The sequence below is a fragment of the Saccoglossus kowalevskii genome, chromosome 17 (assembly GCF_978046115.1).
Source record: "Saccoglossus kowalevskii chromosome 17, keSacKowa6.1, whole genome shotgun sequence".
Taxonomy (NCBI): domain Eukaryota; kingdom Metazoa; phylum Hemichordata; class Enteropneusta; family Harrimaniidae; genus Saccoglossus; species Saccoglossus kowalevskii.
This window is the reverse complement of record NC_140657.1, coordinates 10,297,288-10,317,772: the sequence shown is the minus strand read 5'-3', so window position 1 is coordinate 10,317,772 and position 20,485 is coordinate 10,297,288. Positions and strand designations below refer to the sequence as shown.

Below are 20,485 nucleotides of genomic sequence, written 5' to 3'. Positions count from 1 at the left end.
CCCATGTTTTACTCAAGGGAAACATGTGGAAATTAACATTTCCTGTTTGTTTTCACTGTACAGAAATGTTGGAAGGAGTATATACCTGTAACTATGCATATTGTAAATAGGGAAAATCATCACATCAGTTCATTGTTGCCTTTCCTGCTTCCTTGATTTTCACCACAGGAAGAATATATCCCATATAACATTGTGTTTTGAATATTTTTTTCAAATACTGTGAAATACTTTATTACAAATACTGTGAAATACTGAATCATTCCTTCAGCGAAAATTAATTTCAAGCGAAAATAAAGTATTTTACAGTATACTAAATTTGTCTTTCTTTGAGTAACTTGTTCATTGTATTATATACATATTTTGCGTTGTACCATGAGTCAAGACTGGTGTTGTATTATCTCAAACTGTTTGTATGGCGTACGTACTCACAATCTTTATTTTGTAATTGCTCTTACAGTGCCCCATGTACTTCCCCCTATAAAGATTAACCAAAGTAAATCCAGGTTTTAATGTAAGTGTCTGTCTTATTTATATTTATAGACTTTATCATTGCTCGATTGTTTTTAATTGCCAAAAAAAGAATACAACTTCTTTGAAACATCTTTATTAGTTGCTAGGGTTATGCGGTTGTTTGCAAGTGCATATTCACCTAATTACCATAATAGCTACTTTCGTTACAACTATTAATTATAATATTATGTTGACTGCCAAACCCTTGACAAAAGGCCACGGAAAGGAAAACAAATGGTTACCTAGATACAAGACAATCCCTAGATTTTATGGTGGGACCTATTCCCCAGGGGGGAATAACAAACAGTTCACATGGGTCTTCTGCCCAAACTCAAACTTTATACCTGTTATATGGAAATTTTGGAGTGGAAAAAAAAAAATTTTGGTGAAAATGTTGTCATTGACAGAAATTATTGTTCCCAACAAAATGTACCCCTATCTAGGGAAGTGTGGGGTAAAACGTGCCACATCACATATACATTTCTTATGCCTCTTCTCTCAGCTCATGTTTGCCTACATAACCTATATTGCAGTTCCAAATCATAGTGTATTGTAGAAGTTTTGTCATGTTGCTTGAAATTACCCCACAATGCAATAGGATTTAGAATTGTGATATGGTACATGAGAGCTGGTATTCAGTTTATGAATGCCTGTATAGATAGTCGTACTGGATTACGATTTCTTCACTGTTTTTTGATATACAAGGTCACTTTACATGTGAATCGCATGATTGAGACTGCCCAAATGTGGTCACTATGTAAGAGAGGTCATGTTTAACAGTATAATGTATTTAAATGCAGTGCATATAGTTGACCACTATTTATGCATTCATTATTTGCCACCTGATGGAGCTGGTGCTAAGCTACTTACAAGATTGTGCCTGATTGGCTACCCAACCCAGACAGCTAACAGTCTGACCAATCAGAGAGCAGATAGCATCAAACTTTGTATATATTCTTCGACTCAACGAGATAAATGCCCAATATAGTGCCATATAATAACATAATGGCAAAGTACCAAAATAACTATTTGTACAAGTATTTTCTACATCAAAATTGATTATATATTTTGCCAGATATTTTTGGGGGACATTTCAATGTGAGAAACCTGGAATTACATTTACAAGAAGCCCTGCTTTTGAACCTCACACTGCAAATGTACAACTAATACCAATTGTGGTATGGTGCCCTCAATGACCATTTTTAGGAAATGTATAGCAAGATAAAATCTTCATATTTATCAGTATTTGAATTTTATTTTTAGTAATTCATGTGTTTGTAGGTTAACCTTTTCTCCACCAGTTACTATTTTCCATCACAAATTAAGAAAATAGTCTTGGTTGTACTTTTCCTCAGAAGATTGGGACAAAAATAGCTCATTTTTGTTTAGTAAAAACGAGAAGTTGATTCAAATTTTGTCTGTTGGCTGCAAAATTAAGGTTCATTCCAGAAATATTGAAAAATATATAAGAAGAAAGTGCAGACAAATTTGGGCAAGAATGTCTGGTAGTGAAAAGGTCCAAAGAAAATGTACAGATTTTTTTTTTAGATTCTTGTCCGATTTGTTTTCAAACAAACAAAATCAAAGAAAGCTTAGAAAGAACTCCCATGTGCTGAGAGAGTATTGGAGACACATTAAATATAATTCGAAATTACTTAGCTGAAAACTAATTATGCAAATCAGAAAATTAATATGAACAGATTTGAGTGTAAAACTAATGAGGTCTGCGCAATGTAACAGAAAATCTATGTTTCCAAGTTTAATTGAAATGTGATTAGAACCAAAGAATTATGAATTATTATGCTCATTAGGGAATTAATATGAACAGATTTTTAGCCCAAACTAATTAGGTTTGTACATTGTCCTAGAGCATCTTTGTACTAAGTTTCATTGAAATGGAATAATTAGTACTTTAGATATCAGTGTGAAAGCTTAAAATTGGTTAATTATGCAAATTAGGTAATTAATATGTACAGATTTTAACCCACAATTATCCAGGTCTGTCTATTGTCCTACAGCATCCATGTCATTGATATGTGATGTTTAGTACCTGAGATATCAGTGTGAAAGTTGGTTAATTATGCAAATTAGGTAATTAATATGTACTGATATTACCATAAAAACTATCAGGTCTGTGCAGTGTCATACGACATCTATGTACCAAGTTTCATTGAAATGTGATGATTAGTACTTATATCAAATGCTGAAAATTAATTATGCAAATTAGGTAATTAATATGTACTGATATTACCATAAAAACTATCAGGTCTGTGCAGTGTCATATGACATCTATGTACCAAGTGTCATTGAAATGTGATGATTAGTACTTGAGATATCAGTGGAAAAACCGAAAATTGACTAATCATTATGCAAATTAGGTAATTAGTATCCACGGATTATTACCAAAAACTAATCAAAACCTAGCATTAGTTCAGAGCATGTATGTACAAAGTTTCATCAAAATCCAATGAGTGGTTGTTTAGATATCAGTGAAACAATCATGGAACAGCTAAAAATCAGCTAATTATCATGCAAATTAGGTAATTAATATCCACGGATTTTTACCAAAAACTAATCAAATCTGCGCACATGTTCAGAGCATCTATGTACCAAGTTTCATCAAAATCCAATGAGTGGTTCTTTAGATATCAGTGGAACAGTCATAGAACAGCTAAAAATTAGCTAATTATCATGCAAATTAGGTAATTAACGAGCATGGATTTTTACCAAAACTTAATCAAATCTGCGCATTGGCCCAGAGCATCTATGCACCAAGTTTCATCAAAAACCGATGTATGGTTCTTGAGATAGCAGTGGAACAGTTGGACACACATACACATACACATACAGACACACCAACTGCAAAGACTTCCATTTTGTGCTTCGCACATGGGAGTCAAAAATGTTATTTGAAAAAAGTGTATAAACAAATAAACATACACACACATTTTGAAATAAAAACTGATCCAAAGGATTGAATAATGTGTTTGTTAAAATAATTACAATTGTGTCTGATTTTTTCTGATTCAAGTGATAACATCCACATCTCATTGCCACGTATTCATGATCACAAATAATTACAATATTCATCTTTTTGTCTTCACAGGATGAAATAATTTATCAATAAATGAAGACAATCATCAAAAAAGATATCACCAGCATTCTTATTTGCATTAAAAAGACACAAATAAAATATCTTTAAAATCTTATAGATCTGTTTATTATTCTGAATTTATTTTGCCAGCCAAGGTCATCTTCTCACCACTATTACCTTGGTAGATCCTGTTTAATGAGAGTGTGTTAAAGTACGCCCTCTATGGCAATTCAACACTCACTATTTTGTTTTATGTCTATTGCTAAATGCTAGGGCAACTCTGATTGGACAGATGTTTTACCAGCAAGACCAATCAGAATAGTTGTACTACAGAGATCAAATACGCCACCAGAATCACACATGGGTCCTTGCGATTCGAAAATTGATCTAAATTCTTGCTATTCTTTCTATTGCCTCTACTACATTTGATCCATTTACTTGATACAGAGTATGAATAAAAGACAATGCTTCATCATTAGTTTTCATTTCAAATTATTATCACTACACCCGCTGAAAGTCTCTACGATTAGCTGAATTGAACGGGAATGGGAACAGGAATGCAAGGTGTTAAGCAATAAGCAAAATGTGTTGTTGTTAATGGCATATGCAATAATTCACTGGCAATAACAACATTTCTACATTTAAAAGATTTCCAGATTGTCTAGTTGTGAAGCAAGATCCACATCACTATCCCACGTATCAGTATGTTGCCTGGCAACAGTCTCCAAATGTTTGGCATTATCTTTGCTTTGTTGTACTATCTTGGACATTTCATGTTTCTCAATATCGCCCTGTTTTGAGATATATATAATCTCATTAACTTCATCCTCAATCTTATTACAGTATATTCTTGGGAAAATAATCTTCAAATCATCTAAAATTGATTTCTTTAGTTCCTTATCACGGCATACTAAGTTGAGAATAAACAAACCTGAAAATCAATGCAAATATTATGGTATATTAGTAACTTAACCTTTTCACCACCAGTTCCCTTTTTTCATCACAAATTAGTCCTGTATAGCCAATTGTTTGGATTAAAAACGAAACACTGACTCAAATTTTGTCTGTTGGCTTCAAAATTAGGGTTCATTTCCAGAAATATTGAAGGGTTTAAGAAAAAAGAGCTGAAAAATTTGGGCGAGAAAGTCTGGTCATGAAAAAGTTAAACAATTTATGTAACTGAAACTTTTGTGTTGGTGAAAACATATTTCGAAAAAGTGAGAATTATTTTCAGCACAAAATAATGTGCACATGACACGGTGGACGGTCTAACGTGGGTACTACTGAACAACACTTGGAATTCATCGATTTCTGTTTTCAATGAAGATGTATGAAAAATATGAAAATCTTGTTTTTTAAACAAGGAAGACCATCAAAAGTTCAATGCAGGATAAAAAACCTAATTTCTTAAATTTGTTCAGCAATATTTTCCCTGTAAAACTTACATCCATATTATTGATCATAAACATAAGTTTTACCTTATTTTCAGGAATGGTACAACATTTATCATTTATAGTCAGTGTGTGTGTGTGTGTGTGTGTGACATATATTAAAAAAATATTTTAGAATATAAACAACTTTATAACTTTTAAAGATTAGAATACAAAATGTAGCTCAAATAAAAAGAGAGTTTATCATTGAAAAATGAGATGAATTGTGTCAGAAACAGTTCAGAGCCCCCAACCCTCAAACTAATGAATCTAAGTTTTTTTCAGCCATCGATCTTTTGACCTTACATGTTATTTAAAGTACAGACCCGCCAGAAAGTATTTACGCACCACACTATAGGCAGCTACTACCTACGATATCATACAATAAAATAAACTCAATAACGGTTTGAATAAATATATTTATATATCTAATAAAAGATGCGTTTTTACACACAATAAAAACAACAAAATTGTCATTGTCATGCAGGATTGAATAAAAACGGCAGTCTGAACGAAACAGTGAAAAAACGTTCGAATTCTCTATGGAGAATACCGTGTAAACGCAAGCTCATGAATATTCATGAAGACATAGAACGCTGCGATTGTCAATAATGCGTGTGTCCACCTCTTCGCTGGATGACTTCTCTGAGCCGTTTTGGCATGGTATCGACGAGTTTCCGACACATGTTCACCTGGAACTGTCCCCAAGCTTCCATTATACTCGCGTATAAATCCTCGATGTTAGCAACTGGTCGGGAATGCACCTCTAAATCGATCAACTCCCAAAGGTTCTCAATGGGATTCAAATCTGGAGACTGCAGGCCAATTCAAAGTGGTAAAGTTGTCGTAAAAAAATCCGTACTCTTGTGGATTATTTAGAAAATCTCTCACTGCCAATGCTGTGTGAACCGGGGCATTATCCTGTTGGAAATGAAAATTGGGTCCAACGAGTCTTAGTGCCGACGGTATCATTTCGTTTTGCAGGATATCCAAATATTTCCATCGGTTCATGTACGTCAGTACACGGACCAGCGACCCTAAGCCGGTAGCCGAAAAACATCCCCACACAATGACGCTACCACCACCAAATTTTATTGTAGGTTTAATGCATTTCAGCTCGTACTCTTCACCTGGTCTCCGACGTACAAATAATCTTCCACGGCTACGAAACACCGTAAACTTTGATTCGTCCGACCAGATAACTTGAGCCCACTGCGCCGGAGTCCAGTCGATGTGTTGTCTGGCAAATTGCAACCGCGCTGCGATGTGTCGAGGTTGTAGTTTTGGTTTCTTTTTTGCAACACAGCCGCGAAGATTACCATCCTTATATAGTCTTGATTTTATAGTGCTCAAACTCAATCTTTTCCCAGTGAGTTGATTAAAATTGGCACGCAAATCACTGGCGGTGTGAAACCGATTCGCTAAACTAGACCTGATGAGTAGCCGGTCTTCGTGTTGCGTTGTATGCCTTGGTCGACCTGATCGACGACGATTGCCCATACTACCTCGCAGACGAAGTTTTCGCAGGTTGAAACGTATGGAGCCTTCAGAAATCCCCGGTCTTCTTGCAATTTCCCTATTAGACACTCCTTCTGTATACAGTGCTTCAATGTTCCCTTTAGTACATTAGTAACAATTCCCTAACTTTCGGCATGGCTCAATGTTTGTAAATAAAAATTACGTATCTGACACTATGACCTCGATAGGAATATTCATGAACTACAACTGACAGGTATTCCCGCCCAGAAGCGCGTGTTGCAATAATTTCAGCTTCCCAATTGGTTCAAATTTGCATGAGAAAGGACACGATTATCGCACATGTTTTATGGCGCGAAGTTTTAATGAGATGCAAATGATATGCAAATGAGCGCGCTCCCATAGTTAACCATGGCGATTTTCGCTCACTGAAAAAACGTCTACATACAAAAAAACTAAACACAAATCAACCATTTTATTTTGACTAAAATGCACTAGTTCTTCTTAAATTTAGTATATTTTAAAGTCAACACATCATGTTACCCGGAATTGTTATTTTTAGTTACGAAAACGATCAAATGACAGGTGCATAAATACTTTCTGGCGGGTCTGTATCTCCTTATTCTACAATCTGTTCACACTTAAAGCCTACAAAGTATGAATCCACAAAATGTGTTGTACTTTGGCAAGTCTTGATGTATTGGCACAATAATTATTATTCAATAGATACATAATAAATTTAGTTGACATTTACCATCACATACTAAACACTTTATAAAAAACATACTGAATACCAACAAAATGACAGTGAAGAAACACCATATCATACGGTACACTCACTAACTTCCTATTGACCACAAAGTTTCACTTACCATTGTCATGAAGAATTTTGGCAACTTTTTCTAAGAAATCCTTTTGTATAAATTCCGTCGGTGGACTGCTAATTCCACGCGTCTTATCTTTACTATCAATATCAAACATTATTATATCATAAACATTCTCACTTCCTGCAAAAAAGTATCACATTTATATTACCAGAGATGTACAATACTTGGGGTTTGCAATGCGCATAGTACTGTTTGGTGACATCATGTCAATATCCCATTCAAGTCTCATCTCGTAGATAGCTACGAACTTCTTCTCACATGACATATACTAGTATCTGTGTTCAAGGTTCGTAATAAAACATGTCTCACCACCATCATAGTTAAAAAATGTAATACATCAAAAATGTACAGAAAATATAGATATCGTAATCCGTCATATCGTGAGCAGCTATTTTGATCACCTAGATCTCCCAGTATTCTAGTTACCTTGGGCATTGTTGCAAGTTGGGAATGCTTATGCGAGAGCAAGATTGAAACGGGATCTTGGCATCATGCCACGCTACTTGCAAACCCCAAGTAATGTACATCTTTATTACATATTCGATATCGCAACAAACAAAAACTATAAATAGAAAAACTGCTTTAGATAGTTTTACTGTTTATTACTTTATTAATTACTTACACTACTTTAGATAGTTTTACTGTTTATTACTTTATTAATTACTTACACTACTTTAGATAGTTTTACTGTTTATTACTTTATTAATTACTTACACTACTTTAGCTAGTTTTACTGTTTATTACTTTATTAATTACTTACACTACTTTAGATAGTTTTACTGTTTATTACCTTATTAATTACTTACACTACTTTAGCTAGTTTTACTGTTTATTACTTTATTAATTACTTACACTACTTTAGCTAGTTTTACTGTTTATTACTTTATTAATTACTTACACTACTTTAGCTAGTTTTACTGTTTATTACTTTATTAATTACTTACACTACTTTAGCTAGTTTTACTGTTTATTACCTTATTAATTACTTACACTACTTTAGCTAGTTTTACTGTTTATTACCTTATTAATTACTTACACTACTTTAGCTAGTTTTACTGTTTATTACCTTATTAATTACTTACACTACTTTAGCTAGTTTTACTGTTTATTACCTTATTAATTACTTACACTACTTTAGCTAGTTTTACTGTTTATTACCTTATTAATTACTTACACTACTTTAGCTAGTTTTACTGTTTATTACTTTATTAATTATTTACACTACTTTAGCTAGTTTTACTGTTTATTACTTTATTAATTACTTACACTACTTTAGCTAGTTTTACTGTTTATTACTTTATTAATTACTTACACTACTTTAGCTAGTTTTACTGTTTATTACCTTATTAATTACTTACACTACTTTAGCTAGTTTTACTGTTTATTACCTTATTAATTACTTACACTACTTTAGATAGTTTTACTGTTTATTACCTCATTAATTACTTACACTACTTTAGCTAGTTTTACTGTTTATTACCTTATTAATTACTTACACTACTTTAGCTAGTTTTACTGTTTATTACTTTATTAATTACTTACACTACTTTAGATAGTTTTACTGTTTATTACTTTATTAATTACTTACACTACTTTAGCTAGTTTTACTGTTTATTACTTTATTAATTACTTACACTACTTTAGCTAGTTTTACTGTTTATTACTTTATTAATTACTTACACTACTTTAGATAGTTTTACTGTTTATTACTTTATTAATTACTTACACTACTTTAGATAGTTTTACTGTTTATTACTTTATTAATTACTTACACTACTTTAGATAGTTTTACTGTTTATTACCTTATTAATTACTTACACTACTTTAGATAGTTTTACTGTTTATTACTTTATTAATTACTTACACTACTTTAGATAGTTTTACTGTTTATTACTTTATTAATTACTTACACTACTTTAGCTAGTTTTACTGTTTATTACTTTATTAATTACTTACACTACTTTAGATAGTTTTACTGTTTATTACTTTATTAATTACTTACACTACTTTAGATAGTTTTACTGTTTATTACTTTATTAATTACTTACACTACTTTAGCTAGTTTTACTGTTTATTACTTTATTAATTACTTACACTACTTTAGATAGTTTTACTGTTTATTACTTTATTAATTACTTACACTACTTTAGATAGTTTTACTGTTTATTACTTTATTAATTACTTACACTACTTTAGCTAGTTTTACTGTTTATTACTTTATTAATTACTTACACTACTTTAGCTAGTTTTACTGTTTATTACTTTATTAATTACTTACACTACTTTAGATAGTTTTACTGTTTATTACTTTATTAATTACTTACACTACTTTAGCTAGTTTTACTGTTTATTACTTTATTAATTACTTACACTACTTTAGATAGTTTTACTGTTTATTACTTTATTAATTACTTACACTACTTTAGATAGTTTTACTGTTTATTACTTTATTAATTACTAACACTACTTTAGCTAGTTTTACTGTTTATTACTTTATTAATTACTTACACTACTTTAGATAGTTTTACTGTTTATTACTTTATTAATTACTTACACTACTTTAGATAGTTTTACTGTTTATTACTTTATTAATTACTTACACTACTTTAGATAGTTTTACTGTTTATTACTTTATTAATTACTTACACTACTTTAGCTAGTTTTACTGTTTATTACTTTATTAATTACTTACACTACTTTAGATAGTTTTACTGTTTATTACTTTATTAATTACTTACACTACTTTAGATAGTTTTACTGTTTATTACTTTATTAATTACTTACACTACTTTAGCTAGTTTTACTGTTTATTACTTTATTAATTACTTACACTACTTTAGCTAGTTTTACTGTTTATTACTTTATTAATTACTTACACTACTTTAGATAGTTTTACTGTTTATTACTTTATTAATTACTTACACTACTTTAGCTAGTTTTACTGTTTATTACTTTATTAATTACTTACACTACTTTAGATAGTTTTACTGTTTATTACTTTATTAATTACTTACACTACTTTAGATAGTTTTACTGTTTATTACTTTATTAATTACTAACACTACTTTAGCTAGTTTTACTGTTTATTACTTTATTAATTACTTACACTACTTTAGATAGTTTTACTGTTTATTACTTTATTAATTACTTACACTACTTTAGATAGTTTTACTGTTTATTACTTTATTAATTACTTACACTACTTTAGATAGTTCAGATGCCATCAACAAATGCCAATATTGAACTTGGCCGAGAGACTAAACTACTTAATAAAATAACCAAATTTTAAAAAGATCAGATAAAAACTGTTCGAGTTATTGTAACCATGAGAAAAAAGTTAACGCCAGAGACGACAATAACGGTGTCAACAGATATTTTCCATCTCATATACTTAACCTATCATCTAATGATTATCAGGCAACAAAAAAACAAGCTAATAGATTTTCTAGTTCATGCGGTTACTAGTCAATTACTACATGTGACAGCGTACATGCATTACCTTGAAGTGAAATCAGAATTTTGACGTCATCCAAACTGCTAATAAGTGCCAATATTGCACAGAAATCAATTCATAAATTAATATATTCATTTGCACTTGAAATGATAATTACTTACCCTGCAAAGCTTTGTTTTCAATAAACTTCAAACCATCTCCAACATATATTTTCATTCGTTCATCTTCAACAAAACCAAACCATTTGGTAGCAACTTCAACAATGGCAGAATCCAACTCAACGACGTCAACAGAAATCTATAAACCATTAAAAAGCCAAAATTATGTAAATGCATCTATAAGACTCTCATATAAGCAAAATATTGCATTTATTTCATAAATGAATCATAAAAAGTAAATTAATTTGACCACTGGCAGACCTCTGATATTTATTAAGTTGTGACATTTTTGGGACTACTTTATTTCATGCTTCAAAATATATTCATTTATAATGGTGTTATATGTCACTTGGTCACCCTAGTGTATTGATATGTAAAAAGTAAGGCAGTTGGCGTAATTGTGAAGACTCTCTGGTTTCTTTGTGTTTCGTGTGTTTGCTACAAAAAGAGCAAATACAGTATTCAAATGAGTAACCTTCCTAATTATAGTCATAGATCTGTACAGAATATTGTCATCTATGGGGAATTTAAGCGAGGGTTCTCAGAACCCGCCTATTCACATAGTTCATACCCACCATCGACTCCGGTCAGTCAAAATGACTATTCTGAACTGTAGGCATTAATCAGCGATTCTGCCGGTGACGGAGAAATAGAATCCAGGTCAGGGGAAGCCCCATGACCTCAAGATTCTTTTACCCCTTACGTCACAAACCCACGTGACCGAGACCACCTGGCAGCGCCACCGGTAGCCGTCCTTCACTCTGGTTCCTTTCTCTCCACCTTGAGGACTTAGACCAACGCGACGGAAAGAGTGGGGAGGTTGGGGGGACCCGGAGTCTATGGTGGGTATGAACTATGTAAATAGGCGGGTTTGAAGAACCCTCGCCTAAATTCACTACGTTCAATTACACACCATAGACTCCGGTCAGTCAAAATGACTATTTTGAACTGTAGGCAGAGAGTCAGACACCGATAGGTGGCGGGTTTTTTCGAGCAAACAGAAAAAAAAGGAGAATGATGAAAGACTTTTCCCCAGTCCGGGATGAAAACAAACCCAAAAACCTAAGTTAAGACCCAAGAAGGGTGGTGTCTTACCTTGCCTGTGCTGTCCCGGAAGTAAGAAGCCAATGCTGCTGTGGTGACAGGGTTCGGTGTGCCCGAGAAAGCTAAACCCAAGCCGAATTCGGGGGTGATAAGCTTGAAGTAGGACCAAAACAGTTCGCATGAAGGTGTAGGTCAACAGAAGCGAAATCTGGGAGCTTCCAGGAAGTGCTAGTGGAACAGACAATCTGCCCGCAAAAATGCAGAGACTGACTTATCGCCCCTGCAGTCGTTCGGGCTGGGTCAGCAAACAAGGCCTGACCCGCTACGACGGGCCTAACCTGAAGAGACCCTGCTCAATAGATTGGGTGTCTCTTAGGTAGTAGTTGATGAAGACGTTCTGCGTTCTCCAGAAGCCTGCCCTCAGAATGTGTTTGAGGGGGGCACCTGATGCTAGCGCTAGTGAGTTAGCAATCGCACGGACCTCATGTTCTCGTACTTGGTGTCTCTGCAAGGTCTGTGTTGAGGAGGATAGTGTATTATAGACCTCCAGTACAGTCGCAGTAATCTACCTGGAGATGGAAGTCGGTGAAGCCGGCTTATCCTGTCTGCCAGGGTCGTAACACAAAAACATGTGTTTGGTTCCCCGTCTGGAAAACCTGGTACGGTTCACGTAGCAACTCAGCGCTCGGACCGGGCAGAGAAGCAATTCCTCCTGATCCTCCGGACCGACAATATTTGCCAGCCGGGGGATGACGATCGGTTGAGGATCGTGTCCTGGGATTTGGTTCTTGGCGAGAAACCCGATTCGTGTCTTTAGTACAAATTGATCGTCCATAAAAGCGGCACAACCGTTCGCGAAGGACAGTGCGCCTAGCTCTGACCGGCGCCTACATGAGGCGAGGGCCAGTAGGAAGACTATTTTCCACGTCAAAAATTTGAGTGGTGCTGATTGGAAAGGCTCAAAGGGCGGTCTGCTAGAGCAGAGAACAAAGCCAACGAGTCCCAGTTGGGCGGCTCCCTTGTATGGAGTCTTGGCATCTGGAAATAGTCTCCTAATAATAGGACAATCGGCTAGTCTTGTTCCAGTACGTTCTGAGTGGTGGGGGACAAGACCGACCTGTAGCCAATGATCGCTGCGTAGGACAAACCCACTTCGTCAAACAGGTATACGAAGGAGCCTGCTACCTGGCCAATAGAGGGATGGTATGAATCAATCTCCCTTCCGCTACACCAATCAGTGTATGCTTGCAGCCTATAAATGTAGGCCGCGTAGGTGGAATCCCTGTTCGCCCTGGCCGGACGTTGGCAGCCCGCTCAGATAAGGCTTTCGTATGTGCGGGTCTACTGAGAGCCTCTATGCGTATAAGTGATATCTGCTGGGCTCGTTGGTAGTGCGCCGTCTGGTTGGGACGGCAGGTCCGGCAGGTCCGGAAGCACTGCTGGCGCTTCGACTAGCATTTCCAACAGAATTGGAAACTAGGCCTTGCTTGGCCAATTGGGTGCAACCTATGATAATATGCAGGTGTGCACCTGTCGAAGTTTTCTCCGGTGCTCGTTGAACTAGCGGGAAGGAAGGAAAGGCGTACACAACTAAGTGGGTCCACGGGGCTAGCAAAGCGACCCTGGCCCAGGCTCCTGGAGTCAGCAGGAGTGTTACGTACGTCGGGAGCTTGGCGTTCCGGGGTGCGGCAAAACGATCCAACCTTGGACCGTCCCACGGCCGAAACAGCCTGGAGGCTACCCACTGGGCTATCAGCCACTCCATGTTCTGGAGACGGAGCCGCTCTGAAAGGGCGTCGCCAGACTGTTCCTCAGCCCTGGAAGGTGGTGTGCGGTTAGCTCCACATTGTATTCCAGGCACCAAAGGAGGATTTTGCTCCGCTAGGACAGACAACGATGGGGAATGCGTCCCCCCCTCCTTCTTGAAGGAGACCACCGGTGCATTGCCTGTGTGGAGCAGGACTCTGTGGTCTCGAACTACGGGTAGAAAGCATGGTAGTGCTAAGTACACTGCTCTCAGTTCGAGCCGGTTGATATGGTAGTCCCGAAACTAATGCGGGGGCCATATCCTTGGGCTTGTTGGTCCAATAGATGCACTCCCCAACCCTGGGGGGAGGTATCTGTTACTAGAGTCATACCTGTGGCGAGCGAGCCCAAGGGGCTCCCCTGTCTGAGGTTTGGCCAGTGACGACCACCAGGGCAGGGCTTCCTTCACTTGGTCCGAGATCGAAACCCGCCTATCTACATGTAGTTCCCATAGGAGAGCTCAGCGTTATAGTAAGCGTTATACCAGGCGGCTGCGTAGTACGGCCTGGGGAACAACCCTTCGAACCGAGGTCATCATTTCGATGATCTGCATTAGTTCACGGAGGGACACTGAGGGAACGCTGACTAGGCATTCGGCTAGGCTGCTTAGCGCTAAGCATTACGCTTGAAATAGCTAAGCCAAGCTTATCTCTGTGTCAAAACTCCATGCCCAGGGACACCAACTGCGCGTTGGGTTGAGGTGGGACTTGTCGATTTACTAACGAGCCCAACTGGTGAAGTAAATCCCGTGGTAGCCTGTCGCGTTTGGCTATTACCCCTTGCCCGGGTTGTTGGTAACCAGAAGTCTGGGTACGGATTGAGCTGTACCGACATCTGGTGAAGCAGCAGCACTACCTGTTTCATCACTCTGGTGAACACGTAGGGCACTGTGCCTAACCTGAACCGGGGGGGGGGGGGGGCACCTGAAATTCGAATACTTTGCCCAGCTGGGCGATTCGAAGGAGATGGCAACTCGCTGGGTGCATCGGTACGTGCAGGTAGGCCTCGCTTAAGTCTTGCGGGACTAGCCAGTCAAAACGGTGGATGAAGAGAAGAACCCTGAATGGTGTCTCCATGTGGAATCGATCGAGGAGCATGTACTGATTCAGTCTGCCTAGGTCCAAAACTGGACGCCTGCCACTTGTAGATTTGGTACTACAAACACATTTGGGTAGAAGCCTGGCCTTAGTTCCGGCTGATGTACCCTGTGTATGGCGTCTTTCCCCAGAAAACTGCTACTTCCTGTCTGATTGCTTCCGCCTTGCAGGAGTCCCCTGGCAGTGCTCAACAGGGGAGACACTGATGGGGGGAAATGGAGATTTCAGCGGTATCCCATAAACGGATGTCACCACCTGGAAAGGTCCAGGGATCGGTCATCCGCCGTCTCCAAACCGGACTACACCGGCGCAATCTGTGTACAACAGGGATATGTGGCCATGTGTTCGGCAGTTGCGAGGGGGGTGCTCCCTTCCCCTATGAGGTGAGTTCCCCAAGGCCTGGAGTAGTCACTAAGTTGTGACCTGGCCATTCACCGAACACGTGCCTGTCCCCTCGGTTGCAGAGGTGAGCGTCAAACATGCCTCCCCTGCTGGCGTGCCACTACCCTTCCCTCCCATGGAAGGGTATAAGCGTTTGCCTCCTGGCTGACTCTGGCTAGCGGACGACGCCCTAGGGCGTTGTGTTTTCTATGCTTGGGGTGCCCTCCGCTTGCTCATGGCAGGGTCAACTGGCTAGCGGATTCGATCTGAACCCTCTGGTTCATTGCACTCCGAAGCTCCGATACTGTACCCACCATTCCCTGAACAAAGAGGGTGGAAGATGTCCAGTCTGCAACACTGAGGTGAGGACGTACCCCGGCTCAGCTTGTCGGCGAAAACATGTGCGTCTAAGGCCGCGTCTCGTAGCACGGTAGTGGCCCTGGCCAAGAGAGCCAGGCGACACTAGGGGGTGTCGCATGTAGATGTGTGGTGGCCCACCAGTAAAAATGTCGCCTGGTCTAGGAGGCTGGTGCGTTCTGCCTCCAAGGTCTCCAGAGTGCTGGTCACACATAATAATGTGCTCAAGCAACTCTGCCCTCAGGGCTGGATGGGTTGTCTTCAATTGGCAAAGACACCCATGGAACGCGGCTATCCCCCTTTGCCCGGTTTGCCAAATTCGTGGTACCGGGGTCTGGGGAAGGAGCCTTGGAATCCGGTTGGGGGAGTTTTGGTCTCATCCCACGCTATGGGGTCTGATCCCGAAACCACACCGACCAGGTAGGGTTTGGTCCAGTGGGAAGTGTTGCCTAATGTTATCCCCACTCGGGGGCCTTCAGCATTACATCCTCCACGGCTGACCAACGCCGCCCATCACCGTTTGCGTGCTCTGTGCCCCACTCCGCACTCAGGCGGACAGGGAGAGATGTGCCGACGGGGTTGCTTTGGATCCCGACGCCTGTGATCCCATAAGCGTTGAAGCAACCTTAGGTGGTCGCTTTAGGATCAAGGGTGGGGGTATATACATTGTATCACTGGGATCGATGATACTCCGCCTCACCCCAAAAGCGTGGCTCACCGAGTAATACAGATGGAAGACTCTGAGGGACCGCCCGGAGTACCGGCTGTATCCGACGCGAGCAAACTGAGTCTCCTTTCACTTTAAATATGTGAGAGGGAGTGTGTTCGACTGTGTGTCTCATGACAGGGTCGGTTCCCTCTGGGGATGCCCATGGGTCAGTAAAAACGGAGTCAAAACCCACAGCCGGGACCGGACACAAGAGAAAAATCTTTACCGTTGTACCGTTACCACGTGACAAACTCTAGCTGGCTGAAAGTGGGGGGGGGAGGGTCAACGTGTGCCCTGCCCTGAAAGCCCTGCCCCAAGATCGGAGACTTGGCTGCCAGCACCCCGTTGGCATTCAGTGCCCGAGGATCCAAAGAAGGACCGGTGCAATTAGCCTGAGCTTCGGCCACCCCCCAAAAATAGTGAGAGAGCTGCGGCTGGGAACGGGGGTTCCCCGGAAGAGACGTGTTTGAATGCAAACATGTTTTTGTGTCTCTTCCTGCTAGCCTACCGAGGGGACACAGTGGAGACAGCAATTGCCCCGACAGTCCTTCGACCAAAGCCCTCAACTCAGAGGCAAACCTGGCACCGTGCGAGGAAGGGTCCACAAAAAGACCCGCAACGGGCCCTATAGGAGGAAAGCCTCCAGGGGGGCACAGCCTCGCTGCAGCCGGTAAAATCGGGTAAAACACCGCCTGAAAAAACAGACTGTGAGGATGCCCTCCGATCAGCGGGGGAGACCAAGAAAAATATCGGTACCTCCACCGTCGGGCCTCTTACTTGACGTCCCGGTACATGAAGTACCGGTAGCCGAGCATGAGGACTTTCCACTCAAGCAAAACACGTAACTCACTTTAACCGATTTGTTTACTGGACGCATGCGCACGACCTTGCTGTGACGCAAGTCAGTCTCAGCAATTTTGATGGCTCTGAAAGAAAATCTCAGAACTCCAGTGAAAAAAATACGCTTTCACGCAAAAACCCCGGATGCGGGTTCTATGCTGGTAAATTCTGAACATAACCACTGCACGATCGACTCGAAACACGAGGAGACCGGAAAGAAAACGGCAGCGAGCCCTGGTGCTGTCATTACATCTATATATTGCTAAATACATTGAAAATAAAAGACGGCATGCATGAGGGAAAGGAATTACAGTTGTAAAAGGTGCCGCCATGAACACCAACTGGATACGTAGTGGCACCGGATTTTAATTTCTTTGTTGTGAAAAAATACTACACACAAAGGGGAAAACGACACAAGGGTAAAAATGACAAGGAAAACTTATCCTACCAGCTACAATGTCGGATGCCATGCAGCGGCAACAACGCAAGCTATAAATCCGGACAGGAAAAAAAAAGCAGGTGATCCAGCAGAGCTCGCTAGATTTCATCTCCACTTGAGGCGGAGAGAAAATCAGAGTGAAGGACGGCTACCGGTGGCGCTGCCAGGTGGCCTCGGTCACTTGGGTTTGTGACATAAGGGGTAAAAGAATCTTGAGGTCATGGGGCTTCCCCTGACCTGGATTCTATCTCTCCGTCACCGGCAGAATCACTGATTAATGCCTACAGTTCAAAATAGTCATTTTGACTGAGCGGAGTCTATGGTGGGTAATTGAACGTAGTGAATTTAACTATAGTAGCAGACTTTCTATGGGAGATTAGTTATAGTCATATATCTGTATATTGTCATCTATGGGGAATTTAACTATAGTAGCAGACTTTCTATGGGAGATTAGTTATAGTCATGTACATGTATCTGTATATTGTCATCTAGGTGTGGGGAATTTAATTATAGTAGCAGACTTGCTATGGAAGATTAGTTATAGTCATATATCTGTATATTGTCATCTATGGGAAATTTAATTATAGTAGCAGACTTTCTATGGGAGTTTAGTTATAGTCATATATCTGTATATTGTATCTATGGGGAATTTAATTATAGTAGCAGACTTTCTATGGGAGTTTAGTTATAGTCATATCTCTGTATATTGTCATCTACAGGGAGCTTAATTATAGTAGTAGACCCATACAATGTATTCTATAGGGAGTTGTATTGTTATGTGTTTTTTTCATTTAATTCTCATGTCTCTGTTAATATTGATATGTCTACATATCCTCAATCTGATTAAAATCTGATGTAGTGTACGGGCTTTAATTATTTTGGCTATAAACTTATTTTAATTTTATTTTTTATTACTTTTGTTATTAATGCCCTTTTATTTTATTATTTTACTTTGATTTTGATTTTGTGATTTTTTTTTAATTCCGCCCTACCTACATCTGATCCGACGCCTATGTAACGAGATTTCAATGAGACCCACTATCGACGATTTCAGTCAACGAATCACAGACCTCCTTCTATAGCGCACATGATGACGTCACCGGGCGGAGTCGGGTGGCAAACACACTCAAATAAAATGGCGGATTATACTGACGTTTGCGACCGAGAATAACACGGCTTTTCGGTAAGTTTATCATTGTCAAATGCAACGAAAGTCATTTTTATGTTAAAATTGTGGCTCGAATGGTTCGACTTTAGATCGTTATTTTGCATAGTTATTCTGGGAGTGACGATTTTGTTTCCACCGTTTCGACCGAACACCAGTGTTTTTTTCCAGTCGCCTGCCCTGGAGACGGGTGATGTTTTGTTGACGATCGGGCCAACATCGTCTACGGCATTGAAGCAGAGCTGTAAATATTCATCAAATTGTATCAACATTTTGTACATTATGCAATAACTCTTTATTAAAGTAATTGAGCTGATTTGGACTGGAATAAAATATTTTTTATTGGAACACAACGCAATTGATCAGGAAATATTTTTTGCTCCAATTTTCTGCGTCGATGCCGTGGGCCGGTGACCGTTATACAATTTAAAATCAGTTTGCATTGTTTACTATAGCTGTTTACAGTGTTCTAATCATTACGATTTACTTATTTTTTTGCTTCCATTCTAGATAATTATGCTCAGTGATGTAAAATTGAAGCGATGACTGAATGAACGAACCTTGGCTGGCGAAGATGTATCTGGAAGTGTACACATTTGTTGGAAGTGAAAAAAATATTCAATGTAATGACAAAAATTGTAAAATGCTGTGGAATTTCTTTTGCAAATAAAAATATACTAGCAATTTTTTATTAATGGTTTATTCAAGTGGGCAAAATATAGTGTACAAAAAGATTGCCCGTAGAGTGTCGCTACACTGAAATGTAAGCAACCGACAGCCTGTATAAAAGGAGGGCTGTGATTGGCTGTTACTTACGCGAGATTTGAACGGGACTTACATAGGCGTCGGATCAGATGTAGGTAGGGCGGAATTAAAAAAAATCACAAAATCAAAATCAAAGTAAAATAATAAAATAAAAGGGCATTAATAACAAAAGTAATAAAATTAAAATAAGTTTATAGCTAAAATAATTAAAGCCCGTACACTACATCAGATTTTAATCAGATTGACATATCCTAAAATAATAAGAAAAAAACATTTTTTTTTTCACTAAATACAGCAGTGTACTTACCTTAGGAATATGTCGATGTAAAAACATGGATAATCCACCACCTCCTAAACCAATCAATAATACTCTTATTGGATTATCTTTATGGAAAAAACAAAATTATTAATAGATGAACAACTGATCACAGAAACTTTGTGGGGGTGTTTACCAATTTCAACAGCTGATCACAGAAACTTTGTGGGGGTGTTAACCAATTACAACAACTGATCACAGAAATTTTGTGGGGGTGTTAACCAATTACAACAACTGATCACAGAAACTTTGTGGGGGTGTTAACCAATTACAACAACTGATCACAGAAACTTTGTGGGGGTGTTTACCAATTACAACAACTGATCACAGAAACTTTGTGGGGGTGTTAACCAATTACAACAACTGATCACAGAAACTTTGTGGGGGTGTTTACCAATTACAACAACTGATCACAGAAACTTTGTGAGGGTGTTAACCAATTACAACAACTGATCACAGAAACTTTGTGGGGGTGTTTACCAATTACAACAACTGAACACAGAAACTTTGTGGGGGTGTTAACCAATTACAACAACTGATCACAGAAACTTTGTGGG

General features: G+C 38.7%; 1 protein-coding gene and 1 long non-coding RNA gene across 2 annotated transcripts in view; one reads left to right on the top strand and one right to left on the bottom strand.

The window, feature by feature from the left end:
- Positions 1-3,601: 3,601 nt before the first annotated feature.
- LOC100374670 (eEF1A lysine and N-terminal methyltransferase-like) overlaps positions 3,602-20,485 on the bottom strand; it is a 33,318-nt gene continuing 16,434 nt past the window's right edge. Inside the window, exons 10-13 of the mRNA XM_085491817.1 lie at positions 19,920-19,996; positions 11,013-11,148; positions 7,383-7,517; positions 3,602-4,535 (exon numbers count right to left, since the gene is read on the bottom strand). Coding sequence (XP_085347943.1) covers positions 4,246-4,535; positions 7,383-7,517; positions 11,013-11,148; positions 19,920-19,996 — 638 coding nt within the window. The 3' untranslated portion in view covers positions 3,602-4,245. The remainder of the gene's footprint in view (positions 4,536-7,382; positions 7,518-11,012; positions 11,149-19,919; positions 19,997-20,485) is intronic.
- LOC146732628 (uncharacterized) lies at positions 18,835-19,536 on the top strand. The gene is made up of 2 exons (XR_014926758.1): positions 18,835-18,865; positions 19,358-19,536. It is a non-coding gene; the product is annotated as an uncharacterized LOC146732628 (long non-coding RNA).